The sequence below is a fragment of the Bombus pascuorum genome, chromosome 8 (genome assembly GCF_905332965.1).
Source record: "Bombus pascuorum chromosome 8, iyBomPasc1.1, whole genome shotgun sequence".
Lineage (NCBI taxonomy): Eukaryota > Metazoa > Arthropoda > Insecta > Hymenoptera > Apidae > Bombus > Bombus pascuorum.
This window is the reverse complement of record NC_083495.1, coordinates 12,880,071-12,903,298: the sequence shown is the minus strand read 5'-3', so window position 1 is coordinate 12,903,298 and position 23,228 is coordinate 12,880,071. Positions and strand designations below refer to the sequence as shown.

Here is a 23,228-nt window from a genome sequence, read left to right as displayed (position 1 = left end):
CGACTATAATTGGATTTTTATGCATTCGTGGGTAAATTTAAAGATGCACAAGTCCACCGAATGCATATAACATATAAAAATATATAAAATGTTCAAAATTGAGTACTCGTCATAATTCTTAGATGAGTTTCATCTTTCAATCAAAGCGCGTAGACCTTTGACTGTCCGCTAATTTTCCGACCTCACTATATCCTTTCTACCTACAACGATACCTTTCCCTCGTACGATCCACATGATTCAGCCTTTCCTCGGCCAACCGATGCCAACGATCGCTCAGTTCCTTAGTTATACTCAAATCTGCCTCCAAAGTAGAAACCTTCTCTTTCAACCTAGCAACCTCTTCCGTCTGCATAACGATATTTCTTATATCATCAATTTTCGACTCAGCTTCTTGTACTTTTTCAATCAATTTTTCTGGCTCGTCTCTCCTATCATCTTGCCTCTGTTGAATTCTTTGAGTATCGCTTTGCATAGATAGAATACGACTCTGCAAACTTCTGATTTCTTCTTGCAGACGAGCTGCAGCCTTACTGTGCTCGTCTCTGTCTTCTTTCAACAGGTTTTGATATCTACCTATGGTCTCCTCCTTTTGACTGACAAGCTTCTGCAAGCTGTTTATCGTCGACTTCAAAGCAAGCTTCTCGCTACAGTCAGAGGTAGGGCGTTGTACACGAGGCGAAAGCTTGTATTCTTCAATTATTTTCTCTTTCTGCGCCAGTGCTAGGTCTTTGCTTTTTATTATCTCGTTCAACGAGTCCACCTTCGTCTGACACTCTGCTATCTGTAATTCGTACTTGATTAAAGCGGAGGAACGTTCGGAGCTGAGCTTCAGAGCTTGATCCAATTGTTCTCGAAGTAACGACATTCCCTGATCACCTCCTTTTCTTCCTATCGCATCTTTCTCTGCTTTTTCTCCGTGTTCTACGTCTACTTTCTCTCCTATCATTTCCTTCGTCGTTTCTATCGTTTCTTTATATCGTTTATCTTCTTTAAAATGAATCGCTTCTTCTTCTTTTTCTTTGACTTCCATTTCTTTCGACGTTTCTTTCGTTGGTTCTTTCGCCGTTCTTTTTTCTTTCTCCTTAACTTCTCCATCTTCTGGATCACTTTCTTTGGAAAAAGTGGTCTGAACTTCAACATCGCTCATTAGTTTCTTATCCAAGCAACAAGTGTAGGGATCTGTTTGCATTTCTCTTGGTTTCGTCTCTACAATTGCTTGAATCGACGCGTGCTTGTTTTCTGGTAACATTGGGCTCGTTGTGTCATTCGTATTGGTTTTGGATCGTTGATCTTGACCCTTGCTCCATGTTCTTTGGATCTGTATCATCTCGTGCTCCATTTCGGTTATGACCGATTCGTATTCCATGAATTTATTGTTGGCCATTTGGATCTCGTACTCTAGCTGTGTTATCTTTCGTTTGCACTTAAAGTCCTGATCAATTGTTAATTGTTAATTTAAAGCAAACCATCTGACTTGGAATAAATCCAAAATAAAAATCAACGAAGAAAAATAATAAAGGACGAAATACGATTGAATGCAACTATTTCCAATGATTTAATAAATTTAAATAATAAATAATAATAAATTTTATTAATAATTTAAAAATTTATTATAATTTATTATAATTTTATTAATAATTTAAAAATAATATTACTTAGATTTAATTTAAAAGTTTGCGAATTATTATGACTTTACTTATGTTTACATTAATTAATCGAATCAATCGAGCTTTTAGAATGGATTGAAGAAGATTTGTTTCAAGTATATAAAGAATAAAGTACACATCGAATACAGAAATAAGGAAATATGGAGACAGAAAAATATTAAAAAGAATACGTGGCCATTAACAAAAAAAACATTTTGCTAAACAATTTGATAAAAACACGTACGTTCAGAGTATACTGCGAATATTCTGAAAATCGTTGCATAATATCTTGGACACCGTTGCTTCCAATCTGCTGTTCTAGTATATCTTTCAAACTTTCAACGATTTGTAAACGATTAGTTAATGTTTCTTGTTGCTGCTTAGCATTCTCATGGCACTCTTTCGCTTTTTTCATATCCGAATCGATATTCTTACGTTCGTCTTTGAGTTTCATCGATAACGAGATCACTCTATCTAAAGCGCTGATCGAAGTGGAGCCTGCGTACTGATTTTGCAAAAACCCTATGACTTCTATATACATTCTGCAAAAAAATTCTTATTAATTGAATACCCCTATATCATGAAATATAATAGAAAATATCTCTCTAATAAAATAAAATAATTCTATATAACAGAAATGCAAAAACAAAATCTTCTCCAGCGACAATCTTATATCTCAAAATATACTTCGTTAAAAATTCCAATTTCTAACTTACCTACATATTTAAAATTATAATTAATTCTATAATTCCAGTATTTAACTTTAACTTCTAATCTATGTACGTATTAAGGAATTCGAAGATTTATTTTTAGCGTAATTCTAATTTACTAATTTATAATTCTAATTGCAAACAATTCCCAATTTATATATTAAAAATTCTGAAATGTTTATTTAATTTCATAATGCAAAATTCATGTCGTCAGAGAAGATCGGAAGTTCACGGGAAACAATTTCACCTGCAACGATTGTCGCACTGTTTTCGACAATCCTGCACGTAAGTGCGCAATCCTTCGCAAGTTGTCCTCGATTTATCAAGTTCTTCCTGCAAATACGACACCTCATTCTCCAATCTAACTTTCCGCGTGTTCAACTCCATCTCTAACGAAATTTTATTCGCCAACTCAAAGTCCAGTCTCGAAATTGTCGCTTTGTCTTCACTAACAGCTTGTAAATTTAATATGTGATGCCTGAGATTGTCCAATTCCATCGAATTCAACGAATTCAACGAATATTGCTGCTTAGCTTCCTCTTGAGCAATCTGCAGTTCTTTCTTCAGATTTTCAATTTCTATCTGAAGAACTGCATTGTTGTCTTTTAATTCTTGCACTTTATTATCATCTACTTGTTGAGTCCTCTCGAAGTGCAAATCTTTGGATAATCTTTTATGCAGAATAATTAATTCTTCTTGCAATTCAGACTTAGCAGCGGCCACTTCTTTAAGATTTCCCTCGCATTTTGACAATTGAGTCTGTAAAATTTCATGCAGACTAGTCACATGATCAGCTCGTTGCTTTTCTAAAAGTTTTCCAGCCTCAGCTTCTCTCAATTTTTCCGTCAAATTTAAATCCTGATCGCTTTTGCTATGAATTTCTTTTTGCAAATACTCTACAACTTGATCTTTTTCTCGAGTTATCAATTCCAATTCTTTCTTCAATATTTCTATCTCATTGTCATTTCCTAGTACTAAATTATTCTCCATCAGGTTACGAAAACGTATGCTTAATTCTTCGTGTTTCTCTCTTAATTCGTTGTAAATGGCTGAACTAACAGAGTTGAATAAGTTGCTCTGCAATATCGATAACTCGCGTTCGAGGATTTTGTTGTGTTTGGTAGAGTCAGCCAATGCTTTGTTTAAATAACTTTCATTTCTAATTGCTTCTTTTTGGTTCTGGTAAGCTTTCGTTGTTTCCTTATTCAACAATTTTTGAAGAGCAAAGTTCTTCCTGTTTGTAATTAAAACTTCGCTGGAAGCTTCTGCATATTCTTTGGTCTTAATCACGAAAGCTTTTCGAATCTCATCTTCGCCATCTTCCAATATCTTTGCACTCTGCTCGTAAACATCGAGCTTATGTTTCAACTTTTCAATCTCGTTTTTAAGCTCATCGTTTTGTTCTGTTAAGGAGGTCTTTTGTTTCTCCCATTCTTCTGTCTCGTTTTTATAAGCTTCTTGTAATCTCTTCATTTCGGTAAGATACGTAGTTATTTTTTCGCTGTCTGAGTCTTCGGTGTACACTTTATCGACATCGCCATGTACATTCAAAACTAACTTGCACAGCATGTTATCCTTTCTTTGCAGTTCTTTTCTATAATTGTTTATTCTTTGTAATAGCAATTTGTTTACTTCGTTGACTCATATATTAGTGAAATATACGGCAACGATTTAGAAGAATATTTACAAATGTAGAGAACGGCCAAAAATAAAAGATTCTAAGTTTGAAGTTTGAGGGATAAAATTAATCTAAAGAATGTCGCTACTCTGGTGGCTCTGATGTGTAAATTATAGTTTAATACATATTCAATGGTCCATTAAAAAATTGTCTTATGTCTGCAATAGGAGGAAAAGAATACCATTTCAATTAAACACGTTCGGTGATTCATTATAAAATTTCCTCATATTTCTAACAGGAAGAAGAAAATAAAATTAAAAAATTACAGAAATCAAGCCTTATTTTTATAATCAATTTAAATAACTGTATCCCTAAAACTTGAATTAAATTCCATGAAAAAACGAAGCCAGATATTTCGAATCTCCATTACAAGCATTATAAATTTACCTCAATTGTTTAAGTTGGCCTCTTAATTCAGCATTGCTGCCCTGCACAACATTCAAATTCTCCTGCAACCTCATCGCAGGATGATACCAGCCTGCTAAATGTCTCACATCTAACGCCTCTAACAATCTTTCTAAAGTATTAGACTGTATCTCCACGCTACTTTTTCCTGCGATATTAAACGATTAATCGTCTATCTAACTTATACATATAAAAAAGCAAGACTAATAAAGAATACTTTTTAACAATACGGCAAACGCAATTTACAAACATGATTAGTATACGTGTGTTCAATAGTTTACGTGTGTTATGAAAGACAGAAATTCGAAATAGAGAATGAAGAAGCAATGTTGTCGTGGAAAGAAGGAAAAATTTGTGCATCATTAAAGTACCATTAAAAGTAGCGAAAATTCACCGTCTTGGTTTCGGATACTGTCCAAAATTTCATGCATCCCTGTTCTAAGGGCTTCGTTCTCCTCTATAACTAACTGGATATTTTCTTGCAGCTCAGAAACATTTAATTTCGAATGCCACGTAGATGTAGATTCCGCCAGTTTGGTCGAATGGAAAAATTCTCCAGTATCATTTACAATAGCATCCGAAACATCTAATTCTTTCGATGACTTTTTACATAATTTATATTTTAACACCCTTATCTAAAATATTAAGGTAATCCAAGGAAAAAAAATTGTTCGATTCACAATCGAAAAGGAATTATTTTAATTCAATCGACAAATATCGTCATTGAGTATTTGCTTCTTACGTCTGAATTTAATTCTAAATTTTCCTCGACGAGCAATTTATTTTGATGCAGAAGTTCCGTCAATTTCTTTTCCTGCTCTCTACGTTTCGCTAAAGCGTGTTCGATAGAAACCGATTCGTCTTCTGGTATACCTAATTTTTCTCTACAGTCCATATTATTAATATATGTGCAATGAAAGCTTTCAAAAGGTGCAGTGGTCTAACAATTACCTAAGGGTTATAATTTCCATTTCCTGATACGAGTTTAACATCTCTAATTTGTTCACCACATTAATTAAATCTGTTATACGCCCACTCTTGCTCTCCAGTTCACTTTTTAGATTTTTTATTTCTTTCAATGCGTCTGTTAAAGCTTGATTCTCGTCCTCATATTTTCTCAACGTTCCTAATACTTCGCACAACTGAATAAAATGAAATGTTTAAAAGACCTGAGACTAATATAAGTGTTTGTTAAATAAAATATATCTAATGAACTGACTTTGCCACTTTTTGACTCCGCATCTTCCTCCGCTTCATTTAATTTAATTTGCAGATTAGATATCTGTTCGTTCGCATCCTGTAATTTTTTTAACAAATCCCTCTGCTCCTTCTTTTTGTCGATCTTTTTTATCCTGAAGGAAATACCAATGAAATTTTAACCACAGATCGATTATATTCAAAACCTTTATTTCCTTAAAAACGATTATGTACATACTTTTGAGCATCTGTTTTTAATTTTTCTATGAGAGTTGCACTTTCGTTGATTTCAACGGTGGCTTCAGATAGTTTTGTTTTTAACTCGAGTATAATTTTATCACGATGATCTATCTGCTCGTTCAAATAGACGATTTCGGATTTATTTTGCTCTTTGACAGAGGCTACGGATTGCATGAAAGACTGAGACAAATGTTCTCTTAATCGCAGAATTTCATTGTCTTTTTCATCTAATATTGCCTAACAAATTTTGAACGAATTAAGACGTGTGAAAAGCTTCATAATCTTACTTTAATCCTTTAATTCCCATAGGCATCAACAGATACAATCTTCTATTTATTCAAAGTACAAGTAAACGTAAATAATTAAAATATAAAACAATATGTTTGATTTTCGTTTACTTTTTAAATTACTAACATTTTGGTAGGATAGTGAAATACGGTAAGAAAATTTACAAATTCTAATATAAAATTTAAAAAATAATATTGTAAATGAATATCAAAACAGTTTCAAAATTTTTTTATTCCTATCAATAAAAGCAAAAATTAATAAAATTAATCATATAGCATCATAAACTGAGCTTTGGGAATTAAAGTTGAATTACACTACCATATACCTTCCATTCATTGATTCTAGCATCAATTTCTGTACTAAATTCATCTATCGCTTTATCTCTGTCTAACTGCTGAGCTGTTACTTCCTCAACCTGTGTCACTAATGCTGCGTTTTCTCGTTCTAAGTCAAATATTTTTTCTGTAAAAAATATATTCTTGCAGTTTGATCATAAAACTGAACCTGTTCATAACGAACTAAACAACTTTTCATTTTAATAACCTTTATACTCTATAGATTTGATTTGTGCAGAACTTAGTTCTTCGGTCATTTCATTCATTTTATACGTTGCATCTTCCATTTCTTGGGTTAAAGTGGTTAACCGTCCTTTTAAAACTAAATTGTCCCTTTCAAAAGTCTATGGAATTACAAAGATGTAAACAGAACATTCTAACAATATTTTGCTCCATCTGAAACTCACCTCTAATTCTGTCATAAGAATTTTAATCTTTTTATTTTTGCCTTGCAAAGCATCGTCATAATCAGTACTTTCAGATACATCTACGTGCTTAAAACAAAATAACATGGATAGTTTTATAAGAGTTTTTTATATCTTTGCTATATTACTAATAAAATATCTTACTTTAGATACATCGGTGGTTTCATGTTTTGAATCGGAAGTGCCCCATTCTATCATATAAAATGAAACATATTTTATAATATACTTCCATTGCAATAGAGTAATGAAGTAAACCTTGATTAAAATTATACTTCAACTAAAGAATATACACGATTTACCTTTCTTTTTACGCTTAGCAGGTTCAGGTTTTAAGGAAGAAATAGTTTGTTTTAATTCGCCACATTCTAAAAGTAATGACTCTACCTATTAACAAAATAAATTTCAGAATATCACATAAGAATACTAATTATTAAAATAAATAAATACTATCCTATATTCGACGAGGAAAGACACGATAGAAGAATAAGAAAGTGCTGCATTTTATTGAATAAATATCACACAAATAACAATAGAGATATTCTATGAAGAACAATTCGTGTTAAATAAGAATGATTATTTTTACTTGATTGTCTTTGTATTGCAGTATTTCTTGAGATAGTTTCATCAAAATTCGTAGGTTATGTACATCACTAATTTCGTCAACGTCGCAACTGATCATAGCAGGATAAAGATCCTCCATGTCATCGTCGGTTAATGACGATGGATCCGCTGATAATATACGATCCCAATCAGTACGACCCATTTTTCGCGATAATCGTTTATTACCACTAAATATAACCCCACTATTTCTACGTAACCAGTATGTTTGACGTTTACCAGCGACGCCTGCCACCTAGTTGCCATGGGAACTCGGTTTGAGCGTTTGATTCGACATCTGGCGGAGACTTAGAAAACTAACACGAAGATGTAACATTATTGAAACATTTCCTGAAAATTTTGTTTGAAATATGTACTTTATAATGTTCAAAGAATTTTATAAATACTTTTCAAACACTATTATATAAAACACAGAGGTCAATATGATGTTTTCATTGCCATATATTTGATTAAAATTACGCTATTTTTTATTAATGTTAGTTCGTATATTCGAATTTTTATTCTACAAGTTTCAATTTTTATATAGAAAATTCAAATATATAAATGAATATTTTTGAAACCTCGAATTGAAGATATTGTACATGATACAGTAATATTATTACGTTATGTTATGACGATAATCGAAACATTATCGAAGAGTGTTTCCCATAAACAAGATAACCGCCTATATTCTCATTTAATTCCACAATGAATATCGAAGGAAGTAAGTCACATATTCTATGAAAATCATTGAAATACAGAAAAATAAAGAATAAACGTTTTACAATAATTTCTTACACCATGTACAGTGTACATATAGTATACGTACATATCTACATCTAACTTGTGTTCATAATACAGCTGCATATAATGCTTCTCTGTAGTTACAAATGCAAGGAAAAATCTAATTCGATAATAAAGAAAAGAAAAACGTAACATGATAAGAATACTTATCTAAAGCAACTTGGGAACATCTACAGCTCATGCTACTGCAAGAGTCACGTGATATCTTTACATATATTACACATAGTATCATTAGTATGTGAACCATTGAACAAGGCTTTTACGAAATTCAACATTCAAACAACTATGGGTCCTCGAGTTTTAAAATACGATATTGTATGTAAATAGCGATAACATACTAAACCGAATACATTATCGCCACGCTGCATAAGCCGTCATTTCGTTGCGATGATACTTAGTAAATTGTCTACGCGTTTAAACGCGTCTCTAATTCTCAATTTCACGCAAAGATCATCGATGTTACGCGACCATGTCAGGTGGATACAATTCACGTATTATACCGACAAAACCATCATCGTCCCTGGTGAGTAAATACGATTGCTTTTTAATTGTGATTCTTGACCACCAGTCGATTAACTCCTAAACGTGCAACTTTTTTCGATCTAATCAGTTAAAGACGCGCAATTTTCTTTGGCTCAATTCTTTCTATGTAATAATATATATATTTGATAATTCTAATACTATAAATTACGTTTTTAATACAATAAGATGCAAAGTACAAGATCTAAGGAGGACAAGTTAAAGAGAACAAATATTTTTATAAATACAAAAACGTGACTGTTTATCGCTAAATATGTTGATTTGTTAAAAAATGGTTCGTTAATTATTGAGTGAAGATATATTTTTGTCAATCGTTGAATGAATATATTTTTATGACATTTTCATAAAGATATATTATCGTAATTTAAAAAAAAAAAAAATTGATTTGTGTATGTAAAAAGATGAAAATACACATCTGTGTAATGCTTTTATGTCAGCAATTGAATCGCTAATTTATTACTGATTACAGTAGTTGTGCATTAAATTACATTTGACGTTTCCTGGTAAGAATGATGAGACAAATAAGTAGACACGAGAAAATATTTCAGTACTGCGTATAAATGAAGAAGTTGAATTATGAATGGCAATAAAAAAAACAGTGAAGATGTAATGGCATGTTTAACTATATAATTTTAATACAATTACGTTTTAGGTGAAACTGAAAAAATGAATATGTATCAAGCGATAAACCATGGACTTCGAATAGCAATGCAGAATGACCCTGATGCAGGTAATGAAATGTCAAAAATTTTCTCTCTTTCTCTTTTTGAATACTCAATGAAATTACTAAGAGAAGTGCGTACTATAAATAATCCTAGTCGCTACTTACTAGTTGCTATTAACTGATTTAAAAAATTACTACTAAATTACTGTGTGAAGTTAGAATATTAATTTTCAGAGAGACGAATTAATTTCTGTATCAGTTTTTTAAATTGATAAGGTTCTAGTTATAATATGTACATTACTATAGACCTGTTATCCAATATTAATATCAGTATAAAAATTGTTATATACTACATTTGCCCTCATTTACGTGCAAACTTGTTACCAATAAAGAACACTTTTCCTGATTTAGTGATCTTTGGTGAAGATGTCGCATTCGGAGGAGTATTTCGCTGTACGATGAATTTACAAAAGGAATTCGGCAATAATCGAGTTTTTAACACGCCACTTTGCGAGCAAGGAATCGCTGGCTTTGGAATTGGTTTAGCCACCGTTGGTGTGACAGCGATCGCAGAAATTCAATTTGCTGATTACATATTTCCCGCTTTCGACCAGGTATCAACATTTTCAAGAATTTCGATCACTAATTTTCACAAGCTTAAAACCGCTTTTCTAAAGAAAAGAATCCTATCATCGAAATGCATAAACATTTTAATTTGTAATATAAATTATTCTATCTGCAGTTGGTAAACGAAGCAGCAAAATTTAGATACCGAAGTGGAGCGGAATTCGATTGTGGTAAATTGACAGTTCGGACACCGTGTGGCGCTGTCGGTCATGGAGGACTCTACCATTCCCAGAGTCCAGAAGCTTATTTCGCTCATACACCAGGATTGAAGGTACAATTTGTTAATATTAAATATATTGAATTAAAATATAATATAGATATTATGAAACATGCCTTTTTCTATTACTATCGGATGTATTAAGCTATGGTTAAACTGGATGCATTTTCTGATGAACTAATGTTCCGAAGAATAGACAAGAGAAATAACTTGATATTTTCCACTATTTTATTGTACTATATGTGCTATACCATATTATACTGTTCTGTATGAAGCATATACTGAGGTGGTTATAACGTGTAGGTGTATTTAACAAAGTAACGAGTGGATGAATTTGTAATAGTCAGATGTATTATGATACTATACCTTTCGAAGAAAGAATAGGGAGCGTGTTTATACATTTATATCAACGGACGTTACTACAAAAAGTTAACCTTCTTGTGTAACTCTAGCTAAAAATTACAAGAAACAGCAATAACAATTTAGACCTCGTAACAAAACAACGTTAATATCCAAAGACACAATAATAAGAGTCTCGTCCAGTTTTAAATTTTCCATTTCAATTTGAAACTTTTTCTACGGCCATGGACCGTTACAGTACAAACTGTTGTTTTGTAGAATGAAACATCCGAAGAACGATGCAGGTATTCTCATAAGAATTGATATATTTAATTGTTCTGATGTATTCGCAGGACATTAGTTTATCAGAAGACATATCCATAGTAGCTATAACCTGATTTATCACGACTATAGCAAGGAAAAACATATTTTATGGTATCTATTATATTTTAATTCATTTATGTGACATTAATATATTTATATAACTTTATGGAGATTTATGAATATGATACCACAGACACTTACTTCATAATAAAATTTCTATGAAATTCAAATGATTATTGAGCAAATATGAAGAAACATTCAGTAACGAAACAGTATTTGAAGACGCTACAAAGCATTGTACCATAAGTATGATCTCGAATGGCGCGTAAATGTTGGACTATAGAATATTAGATACAAATTCTTACCTTGTAGTTGATAATTTGATTGGATTCAGGTATACGTGGTTTCTTGGCACGCAAATGAAGCACAAGAAATACGATATTCTACTGACACACTTAAAAATTTAATCAAAATTAGATAAAATCGCGACGAACTATGCAACGACATTTTCCGACCAAAGATTCCGCGCGAAACATCATTGCTACGAGGTTCACACGAATTAAAACAAGGAGGTCGACGCTGATTGGCTAAAAATATTGTCAACTTAATGGTGGTAAATTTGATTACAGAGAATGAGTTAATAGTTCATAATTTACTAACTATCATAGTTTTATTGTATATTTGTATAATAATTGAGCATAACACAATGTAATAAGTTACAGAATACTTCAAATCAAATTATTCTTATATCGAATTATATTAAATTACATAATAGTTTTCAATATGTAGATATACATACATTGCAATGTCATATGCACGAAATAGAATGTAAATTTGTGGATTTCACGTATGTCTGTATTGTAATATGTCATTACATTCATATTACTTTTGATGTTAACGCAGGTTAAATCTCAGACAAGGTATAAAACAGAGCTAAATATTGACCTCATAATGATGGTAAAAAGAAGGTAAAATTTAATTAATATTAACACAAATATCATAAGGATATAAAAAATTCTATATTTCGTTTACAATAATTATTCATATATCCATAGCCACAACCGATTATAATTCCAGCAACTATTAATGTTATCACTGCTGAGTTAGTGTCAAAGTTCTTTAGCTTTTATTGATAAAAAAGCTCTTTATGTTCTGTAGATTACAAAGTTCTTCAGCCCACGTCGATAACGAATACTTTCCTCATTCTTAGACAGATGTCTCTATCAGATACAATCGTCCACCGAAATAATTGATCCATTGAAAACAATAGATCAATGATACAGAGAGAAACTAGACACTTTATCTCAATAATCATTCTGGCAATAATTTCTTTCTTTTTTTTGTTTACTATAACGCTTCTCATTTAATAAGTAACTAAATAATTTGTAAATTTAATCGCCGGCTATTTATCGCGTTTAGATTGAAACGATCGCGGAGCAAATTGGTGACGAATGAATAGAAACGTTATAAAAAGTTGAAGAGCATCCAGAATGGATTTCTATGCTCAAGGATATATACGAGATCCTTCGTTGTCGAGTTCGCTTCTATTCTATAGCCATTGACTCTTAACTTTCTGGAAGAGATTCTATGAATATTGCACGACGTACGTATCTACGTATGCATGAGGAAAGTTTTCCTCGTACACTAACGTGTCACTACCGACACTATACATCTCGATTACATGAACAGCAGTGCGCAACATCGCGTCGACATTTCCTGAAGCTGAGAGATCGCACGCTCTTCGTCGCGCGCTTTGACATAGTACACCAACCGTGGAAACAAACCTACAACATAATAAAACGTATGTTGCTAGCATATAATATTAAACCGTTTGGATAGTTCGGAGCAAAATTAAAAAAATGTTTAACATTCTGTTAAATAACGTATATATTGCTTTTTCCAGTGGTTCTTTTTGAGAAACTTCTTATGCTTTCCAGCATAGAATTTCTTCGAGTAGCTTTTACTTGAAATTCTTCAAATTCGTAATTAATAATTTAAAGAATCTTATTATAAAACCTGAAATAAATATACGTACAACGAATGTTATTAGAATAGATAATTAATTCTTCCTTAATTCCTTTTAATATACAATTATCCATGTACGATTATAATTCAGCAATTTTATTCGATTATTTTTTAGACTATGAATTGTTAAAGATACTACGAATTTTTTAAACAAACAAATACATTCTATCGCTTACCTGTTTTAAACGGTACTTTCATCGAACTTTGAATTTCATTAACGAAAGTGCACGTTATTTCGTATTTCTCCTGAGTCAAGCGACGTTACTCTGCATTCTCCTATCATTTTTGTTGAGTTATTGAAGAGAAGCATTTGATAAAGTATATTTTGTTTACGGAAGATGGACTATTTTTTGGAAAGTTTAAAGGAAAGATAGAAAATTGTTTTCTTGATAGTATGAAAATATTTTCATATATGTATTTTGGATAAAAATTTGTATAAATGGTTTGGCTTGGTTTTAATTATTTTGAAAAAGAAGCTTCGTGTTTTAATGCGTATTTGATTTAACGCAATGGAAGTGATAGTTTGATGGACATTTCCAAGGAAAGCGGATTGTACCCTGGCACACAATCATTCAATTCCTTCACTTTAGACCTTCGAATTTCCTTACGTTCATTTATGAAGTGAAGGTTAAATTATTGCGTATCTTTAAACAAAACTACGGAAGTAATATTGAAATCCTGGTGGATTCTCGCAGTAGATGGAAGGAACTTTAAAGAAGAAAATAACAATTTTATTGGAACACCAGTACAAATTATAACTGAGGGTGCTATCGTCGAAAACGAAGTACTTCGACACTTTCACGTTTTATATCTAAAATTTTTCGATTTACCAATTTTCAAATTCCAGAGCCTAAATTTCCAATTTCCCGATCCTTGAACGTCAAACTTCGTGTTTCGAAATTCCAAAGTTTTCAAATTACCAAATTGCCAGCTAAACGCGGTTAAAATCGATAACATATGGTAACCACCGTCCACAGCCTTTCCATATAAACCTCAAGGCCGTTCTGCACACCGAAAAGACAGATCAAACTCACTTTACATCATCCGAAAGAATCAAATCGCAATTTCCACCTACACATCGTTCTCAGCATCGAGAGACCGTCGAACAGGATAAGGTCGCTCTTCTCCGAATTCCAGGACGTAATCACCGATTGCATGTGCACGACCGGTACACGGAGAGAAATGAAATGTAACCGAACGTCCTTTTCAGATCGTTATGCCCCGCGGAGCGAAACAGGCGAAAGGTCTTTTGTTGAGCTGCATAGAGGAACCGGATCCCTGCATCATGTTCGAGCCGAAAATATTGTACCGTACCGCGATCGACGATGTGCCGACAGCTCATTACAAGATAGAGATCGGCAAGGCTGAGGTTGTGAGAGAAGGTAAGCGTTACAGGAAGGAGCAACGAGTCTTCTCTGGACAAGTTTCACTTTGAGACTGCGTAACAATACCATGGATCACGTTTGATCATTCCTCGCGCGTAATGTAAACCGCTATTTCTTTTTCGTACATTCGTACGATCGATGGACGATCGAATCAAGATCGTGATGAAACTTTCACGAGTTTGCGGACAGAGAATTTATGGCATCGTTATGCTATATCGTCGACGATTAATTGACCGGATAAATAATTCGTTACACGCTCGTGAACTGCTAATTCGGCGCGAATGATCGATAATGAACGGTTATTGGTTTGTATACAATGTGTTCGTCACAAGCGAGAAGTTTTTTAACGGGCAATTGTTCGGTCATGAATTACTTAAACGAACTAAGAATTTTCTGAAAGCTTTGAATTTATGAAGAAGTTTATTTTGAGTGATTTTTGAGAACACGTTGATAGTTCCATCTCTTGATCTTCTTGAGAGTCGAGCGCGTTGATTAATTTTTGGAAATAATTACTTTGCACTTATCTCTATATGATATATATCGATTTGCTAAAGTATTGGTTGGTGAATTATTGTAAAAAAGGTGATATTTAATACAGCTGATATTTAATACAAATTGGACGTCTCTCGCTGCTCTTGTGTTTTCTAATGATTTTACTATGAATTTATTATTTCATTCGCATCACCTTGTAACCCGTTGTAAGATTAAAAATTTCCAGTACAAGAGTTGCATAAAATAAAATTTACTACGATATGCAGGTTGACAAAGTTTTATGGAATAAAGTGATCTCTGGCATCCCGTATAATATTCATCGGTCGCGACCGTCCTTTCATTATTCGATCGATGGAGTGGCACACGCGATGACCGGTCTCCTGAAACAGGATACCGGCGACACTGGTGTACATACTGACTCTTATAGAGAGGACGCGGCGGGCAATTGCGAGAGGCGTAAGGTGAAACGAGGCAAGCGGCGTTACAGGTGTGTGGATTTGCACGTAGGTGACGCGGTGACACTCGTGGGCTGGGGTACTCAGGTGCACGTACTGTTGGAGGTGGCCGATCTTGTCCAAGAGGAGCTCGGGGCGTCCTGCGAGGTGATAGACCTCGTTTCTATCCTGCCTTGGGACACGGAACTCGTTTGCAAGGTAATTTCGTCATTATAATTCGCTACGTTTTCTTTTCTATTCCTTTTTTTCTTTTCTTGCATCTTTTTCTTTTCCACCGCGTTTAACGCAACCGGATCGTTTGCATGCGTTACGTTTAAATGCGAGACTGTTACGTTTGCGCGGCTATTACGTGGGTTCGTGTCCTTCGTTGATATAAGAGAGAGAAAGAGAGAGAGAGAGGGAGATACGCGGTATTTTAATCGTACGATTCGTTCGTGGAAAGCAGTTACACTTGGGCAACTTGTGCAGCAGGATTTGCGTTTCAGGACCTTTTAAATCATCTCGTTTTTTAACGAATAATTTTCTTTGGCGGAACTGGCGGAGGAAGGTTCGTGTTTTACAAAAATTGTATCCCCTCTGTTGGATAATGTGGTAGAAATAGATTGTATAGTATCAATGATACAGGAATTAAACGAGGTTAAGGATGAAAATGACACGTCGAGCGAATCGTACATTTGTACCACTTCAACAATTATCAACGAACAGTAATCGGAATTTACTTTATGCAACAATAAATTGCGAATGTTTATGCAAATTCGGATCTTTATGAATACAGTTAAAGGAATGCAACTTACATGAAAGTTTTATATATTCTAGCATATTGTGTGTATTCTACGTGCTATTATGTATGTATAAATTTCCCATAAAAGAATAAATCCTGCACAGTCTATAAATGGTAGATATTCATAGAAACGAGGAATAATTAAACAGGTAGAGAAATAAAGAAGTTAACGTACCAAGGTGCAAACGAGGAACATTTATCTTTCGAGAGAAACTAGAAACGATTCATTGTATCCCAAAGCTGTTACAGAATTTTATTGTCAGGTATTATGCTCGTAGAAAACATATTTTTTATTCCCTCGATATTAGCATACAGTAATTATACATCGAAATATTATTTCGATTAATTTTTTTTACCGTTCCCTTTTAATGCAAAGATACCGAACTATAAATGGTGACTTTCTTTTCAATTAGAAAACGAAAGATCTCGATTTCAAGACGAATCTTTCGAAATCGGTCGAAAAAAGTTAGCGTTGCTTTCTTTCTTGTGGAACGTTGCGAAATAATTGCGAAATGTAGATATACGCGTTCACGTCCATTTTTATTTGCGAAATCGGTACCACCGCGAATAATCCAACACGATCGTCGCTGTTTTAGCGCCTCTCTCCTTCGATTACCGGCTCATTAAGCCTCTCCTCCACAGCCTCTCTCCGCCTATCGAAAATTCAACGCGAGTTCACTGCGCTCTTGCATAATTCCACGAATATTGTTAGCAAAACTTTACGAGCGAGTTACAAATTATTTGTACCGACTAAATTTCTTGTATAGTAATAAATTTGGTAATAAAAGAAGCAATAAATTCTGGTAAATTCTACAAATTAAGAATTGGTTAGCATTGCTTTATTCGACTCGTAACATTGGAAAATCCTAGAAATTCTTTACGTCGCAACAATTTATAACCTGTACATTGTCTGTTCGTTTAGCTGTTAATTTATTAATATTTTAAATACATATGGATCTTCATACTCGCTTGTCTTTCGACTTTACCATGTCCTCCGGTTTATATTATACAAAAATGCACATAAACGATAATAGTAATATCGAAAAGTAATAATAACTAATTCATTGATATTATTAGTTAATGAATCCCATAGTTTCACAAAGAGATGCAGATATAATATTATTTAATAATACTATTAGGTTGTCAGAAAAATTCCTTTTGTTTCATAAGATGATAATAGATGAACAACAATTTCTGTTTTATATTATTTTATTGAATCAGGTATGATCAATTCCGTTATATTTTTATTATTATGTTCGTGCATAATTCAATAAACTAATATAAAACAAAAAACATATTTCCTTATAAAACGAAAGAAAATTTTCGGACAACCTAATTCAATTAGAAACCTCCCTGTATTGCATCGTTTATATCAAGCAACCGCCAAATGTTTGCCAAGATTATAACTTTATTTATTAATAATATCTAAAACGTTCGAATCATTTGCTCGAAACAAAATACACTTGAAATATTTACTTATCTATTTAACTTGAAAATATTGAATATCCCCACCGTCACGTTGATTGAAATTTTCAAACAAAGACAATATTCATTCACACAAATTATTCGGTATCGTTGTTGTTATCAACCGAATCTCAAATAAAATTCATCGAGCGTTTACTTACTCATTTAACATCGGAACGCTAAACGTCGCGTTGTCACGTTGATTCGAATACACGAACGAGAAGGCAACATTCACTCGTCCGAATTACGGCACACCGCAGAACGGCACGACGCTAATATCGCGCTGATTTATGCTAATCGATCTTTAGTTTAATGATATGCCGATTGTACGGTATGCACCGGCTGCTTATGTGTGACAGTATTATACACAGTAACTCGCGTGAACCAGCCCGCTGCGTGCTAGGTGGCGAGCGCAATTGAAAACCCTTTTCGCGTAATTCCGATACGTCGATGTCGATGATATTTGTCGCGAGATTCTCCTGCGATAAAGTCAAAGAGGAAAGTTATCGTACTTTCTTGTTATTCGTTAATTTTTAAATTCGAGATTTCGAATTTTTCGATCTTCAGATCGAAAGCTTCTCTATCTTTGGATTCTCGAGCTTCGAACTTTCGAATTCCTTCTCAAATTTCGAATGTTTCGATCCTCGAATTTCAAGCTTTTAATTTCTAATTCTCCGATTTTCAAATCTTTAATTCTAAATTCCTTGATACTTAAATTTCTGATTTTAGATCCTCCGTTAAATTTCTAATCGTAGAATTTTTCTACCGCCGAATATCAAACTCCGAAATTTCCAATTTTCCAAATTATCGAACTTCGGTCTTGAAGATCTTTCCCAAACTAACAAATTTCAATTACCAAATTGACAGGTAACCGCAGTTCGGAACCTAAAACGTGAGATCGGTGGCTACGTAAAACAAAGCAGCCATCGTTCACATGCTTTCATATGTTTGTCAAGGCCATTCGAACAGGATATTTGTCACGAGATTCCCTTATTAGCGGATAAAATCCACTCAGAGCATAAAAGGCATCGTATGGTTTCCGAAAGCCATGATTTTAACAGGCGGTAGAATGTAAAGAAGCCTGATCGTGAAAAATACTGAACGATAAGGGGTTAGAGTGGTTATATGGAAATTTAGTTTTCGTTTATTTAAACGAGTTTAAGAAGCTTAAGAAGATCGTGAGAAATGGAAACTGATAAGAATTGGAGTGGCTGTATATAAATTTAGTTTCTGTTTATTTAAACGAGTTCTAAAAGATAGAGAGAGACAGGGGATTCATGAAGATTGGATAATGTATCTCGGATAGAATGTAACGTTCTTGCGGCGAACCAGCTCCGCTGGTGGCATTAGCCCATATCGGCAAGAAAAGGTCCACAAGAGTTAAGACTGTGCTTCTTGTACCTTAACGAACCGATTAAAACACCATGTAATTTATTCTGCTCGCCACCCTTGTAATTGCATGCTCAGGAATAATATACTGGTTTTGGAAGTTTGACGAAGTATGCTAAAACACCAAATTCTGTTTTTACAAGAACTTCTTTACGCGATTTCGATTCAGTACTAATGAAAAGGAAACAAAAATACGCTCAATTTTCTTTTCACGTATAATACATAGTTTGATCTAACGTGGTACGAATGTCTTCTGAATGTAGTTATTTCCATCCGAAACTATCATTAGTGTAGATATATTTTTCTTAGGATTTAAGGGTTCCATGCTCTGTCCGCGTATTAGTATAAGTTATTGCTACTGCGACCAATATGGAACGGTGCGTAAATCATCCACGAATTGATCTGGGAAACAGCTCGTTCTTCCAAATGAATTACCCTCCGTGACACGCGATAGCGTGGATGATTGTGGGTAGTCATGTTTGGTCTATATTCGACATTACGGATCGAACCATCCGTTGCAATGACTATGAATGTCTAATTGCTGATTTCATAATTGGACGTTTCTATAATACCAGCGAAGATGTGTGGAAAGGGATCGAGTTGCTCGAGTAAGTGATGAGATTATCCTTCGACGAAATAACAAGCTGTGTTAGGAGAGGCACTGATGTTCGTGCTTACGGTTCGGGATATAAGCGGGTTAGTTCAATTATATATGCTATCGAGGGATTGTGAATGGGACTGTGGAAATTGCTTGACATTATCTTCTGTGCAAGGGTTGATATCGTAATATATTACGAAAATTACATATACAACATCGTAGGAACTCTAGAATAATTGGATCGAATTCCTCAAAATAAGAAATATTTCGATATGAGCTATTCGGAAGTTGTCGATTTTAAAATTATAATATACGGTTAGTGGTTAACTTTATAAAAATCAAACAATTTATCTTTATAAACATGATCAATTGGTCTTCTATGTATCTTACATTGTCTTTTACAGATTATTCATTTTCTCTTGATAATGATTAATGGTATTATTAAGGTATCAAACCTCTACAAACTGCCTAATATCCTTATGCACATACGTGTAATAAATAAGGGAACTATGAAACCTTAATATATCCTGTTGCCTTGTATTTTATCTTATTCAGAAATGGAATAATATAATTTTGATATTTTGGTATTAGCGTGTATATATTAGAATACCAGAACACTAATTTCTCATTACTCTAATATATCGTTGAATTATTTCCAAATGTAATTACCTGAATGTTACAATCGTGCGAAATTATTTCGAAAGATTAATACCAGACAATCTGTGATTTACACGCGATCGTTTTACTTTAATAATGATACACAATGTTACAGTCGGTGAAGAAGACTGGCCGCGTGGTAATCGCCCATGAAGCGCCGCTAACGAGTGGCTTCGGAGCAGAAATAGTTTCAGTCGTTCAGGTAAGTAAATGTTTCCTCGAAAATGGTATGACATAACAGCGTAAGCGAAATTGAAACTCTGATTACCACATTTCAACTTAAATCTCGTTCAACTGTGACGAAGAGAGATTACACTAAGGAAGAATCAAAAGTATTTGAACGTAAACTGCCAATTTGTTAGATCGTTTCGTAAGTTCCATTTACCACGTATGTTGTGTCTATTATCTTAATTGGTATTTCATTCTTACCAGGCACATATTTCAAGAAGATTCAGAGAGTCGTGAGAATTTGTGTCATTGTATACTTCATGTATTCCATAAAATGAAAATTAAAACGATAATTACAACTGAAAATATTAATTCGATTTATCCGCAAGCTCTATATCTTCAAACGCGACGAACGATCGTCTGCTTGTATGAAAATTTCTATAAAAGTGTGGGGCATTTTTTCGAACCAAGAAATATTAAATAAATCTTGAAATTGAATAGAAAGTGAGATACGTGATATTGAACTTTTATACTTTAAAAGGTTAATAAACTCATAAATTCATATAGCTGACTTTTAAAAGTGAAAGACTAGGAATGGATATACAAACGGAACAAAAATAAAAGTCAGATTTACGAGATATGCGTTGATAAACGAGGAGGAAATTTTTATTAAAAAATGTTGATTAAACTTTGGATCGTAGATACATGTGTGAGATTGCGATGCGCAAGTTAATTTCCAAATGGAACTACGAATACAAAACGGAAAAGATTACGTTGACGATTGAGCTCATAATGGCTCAATAAAAATATTAACGATTCAACTCAAAATGTTAAAGTTTAATAGAAACCGGCGAACCTTATGAAACGATCTAATAGATCGATCCAAACATTATGCACGTTTAAGGAAGTTGGAGCAAATATCAGAGCAATTAGGCCATGTTACGCGAAATAACTGCACGTAATTCCAATCGAACGGTCGTATAGACACAGTTGATAGATAAACGGAATTTTATTCCAGTTACGAAATTATTTACACGTAGCGCGTGCACGGTGCCAAAATCCATTAGATGCATGTTCAACGCATTGTTGGAATGTGGCAGGATATCATTACGCGTATTTTCTGTTACGTCATGCGCACACTTCGTGACGGTTCGATACGCTTCAGCTTGCTCAGATGTACAAACCTCGGCTGCCTTGCAAAACTCCTATACCTAGCGCTAAATTAGCAAATGGATAGTTCGATCGTTTGTAATTTAAACATTCGCCTAATAATACGATCATGTCTGTCGTTCGACGTGACAAAACTGAGAAATGTAGTCATAACTGTCATTAATTTAAATACCTTTGCAAAACTGTTCTCATTCGGTTAATTAAGTTCTCAAATTCTTCCTTTTACAGGCTTCGTTTGTATCAGACTGATGCATACGAAATGTCGTTTCTTAAAAATAAAAGTTTAATCGCACGTAGTTTCCTGAATATATGCAATCGGTACAATTTTTACGTAATTCAATGCACCTCTCCGATGAATTCATTCTTTCAGATTTATGTGAATTACCTAATTATGTGTTCTATAATTTAATAATTTTTGAAATATAGCTATTGCGGCTGCTTTTAAAATAATGTGTACACTAGAAAAATTGTTCAGACGAGGCGTGGGAGATTTTTAAGTCTTCCTAAATACTAAAATTTGGTTTTTGTACCGAATTTAATTACTAATAGCGATTTCCTCTTGTAGACCTTTCATTAAAAATATTCTTACGACCTTTTACTTAAAATTCTTGCATTCTTTGAAGTATATAATAATTCCAAATTTTCTACCAAAAATATTCTCCAGAAACACAATCTACAACAATTGGAAAGATTAACTATGCTATACATTTATTACATATTGCTAACTTAAATGTTAATAAATATTAGTAATTTAACAAATTTACTAAATTCATCCTTCTCTGACATTAGAACTAACGATGACCAAAGTATAAAACTTGTGTCAAAAAAATTGGAGTGGGAGCCGCATAGGAATTATATAATTTCACAGAAAGAAAACAAAATTTAATCCATATACTTTACCAAAAACCCTAATGCAATATAATGGATTAATAATCTATAAAATTTCAAAGAAAAATTATGGTTAAATGAGAATATAAAAGAGGAGTAAAAAAAATATTTTCAATGCAGGAAGAGTGTTTTCTACATTTGGAAGCTCCGATACAAAGGGTCACAGGCTGGGATTGTCCATTTCCGCACGTTTTCGAACCATTTTATCTACCAGACAAGTGGCGGTGCTTCGCGGCAGTCAGAAAGATCCTGAAGTACTGAAGAACCAGGGCTATTCTACTTAAGAACTTGTCGCAGTAGAAGACGCCAGAAACCTGTTGCCTCTGCGGACATTACCCCACGACAACAACACGCATGAGTATCGATTTTTGGTCTTCTTTCGCCTGCTTAAAAATCAGTCCGAAGAATTTCTGTTTCATCATTCTTGATAGGATGATTCGATCGATATACGTAGTTTATTTTAATTAACCGGTTTGTCAGCTGTTGTTTGATTATCAATGATGTGAAACTTGATTGAAAAGAGGGGCAATATCAAGATCGGGTTACGTTGTTTATTGTGTAATGTACATTTCGACGATAACATTTCAAAGGACAAATAACACGATATCATTTGTATTGTAAACTTGCGTTATATTATTGTATAAAAAATAAAAGATAATTTTTTCGACAAATGTATACATTGTTTTTAATTGTATGTAAGAACGATGATGTAGCATGTCA

At 33.5% G+C, this 23,228-nt stretch overlaps 2 protein-coding genes across 3 annotated transcripts in view; one reads left to right on the top strand and one right to left on the bottom strand.

Moving 5' to 3' along the window:
* The window catches only part of LOC132909626 (centrosomal protein of 290 kDa), a 170,057-nt gene extending 162,236 nt beyond the window's left edge, over positions 1–7,821 (bottom strand). Inside the window, exons 1-15 of the mRNA XM_060964561.1 lie at positions 7,508–7,821; positions 7,224–7,308; positions 7,069–7,115; positions 6,907–6,993; positions 6,708–6,843; positions 6,490–6,626; positions 5,875–6,113; positions 5,659–5,791; positions 5,391–5,581; positions 5,182–5,323; positions 4,834–5,074; positions 4,422–4,587; positions 2,604–3,950; positions 1,891–2,188; positions 213–1,432 (exon numbers count right to left, since the gene is read on the bottom strand). Coding sequence (XP_060820544.1) covers positions 213–1,432; positions 1,891–2,188; positions 2,604–3,950; positions 4,422–4,587; positions 4,834–5,074; positions 5,182–5,323; positions 5,391–5,581; positions 5,659–5,791; positions 5,875–6,113; positions 6,490–6,626; positions 6,708–6,843; positions 6,907–6,993; positions 7,069–7,115; positions 7,224–7,308; positions 7,508–7,687 — 4,649 coding nt within the window. The 5' untranslated portion in view covers positions 7,688–7,821. The remainder of the gene's footprint in view (positions 1–212; positions 1,433–1,890; positions 2,189–2,603; positions 3,951–4,421; positions 4,588–4,833; positions 5,075–5,181; positions 5,324–5,390; positions 5,582–5,658; positions 5,792–5,874; positions 6,114–6,489; positions 6,627–6,707; positions 6,844–6,906; positions 6,994–7,068; positions 7,116–7,223; positions 7,309–7,507) is intronic.
* A 752-nt stretch (positions 7,822–8,573) lies between these two features.
* Positions 8,574–23,183, top strand: LOC132909616 (2-oxoisovalerate dehydrogenase subunit beta, mitochondrial). Of its 2 annotated transcripts, none has more exons than XM_060964539.1 (8): positions 8,574–8,848; positions 9,518–9,595; positions 9,941–10,143; positions 10,272–10,436; positions 14,272–14,443; positions 15,446–15,591; positions 20,398–20,484; positions 22,629–23,183. In XM_060964539.1, exons 1-8 carry the CDS (start codon positions 8,713–8,715, stop codon positions 22,767–22,769), a joined length of 1,128 nt encoding a protein of 375 aa, XP_060820522.1. In that variant the 5' UTR covers positions 8,574–8,712; the 3' UTR covers positions 22,770–23,183. The 2 variants fall into 2 exon arrangements, with proteins under 2 accessions (XP_060820522.1, XP_060820524.1); XM_060964541.1 differs by having other exon boundaries at positions 8,576–8,848; positions 10,272–10,427.
* Positions 23,184–23,228: the final 45 nt, after the last annotated feature.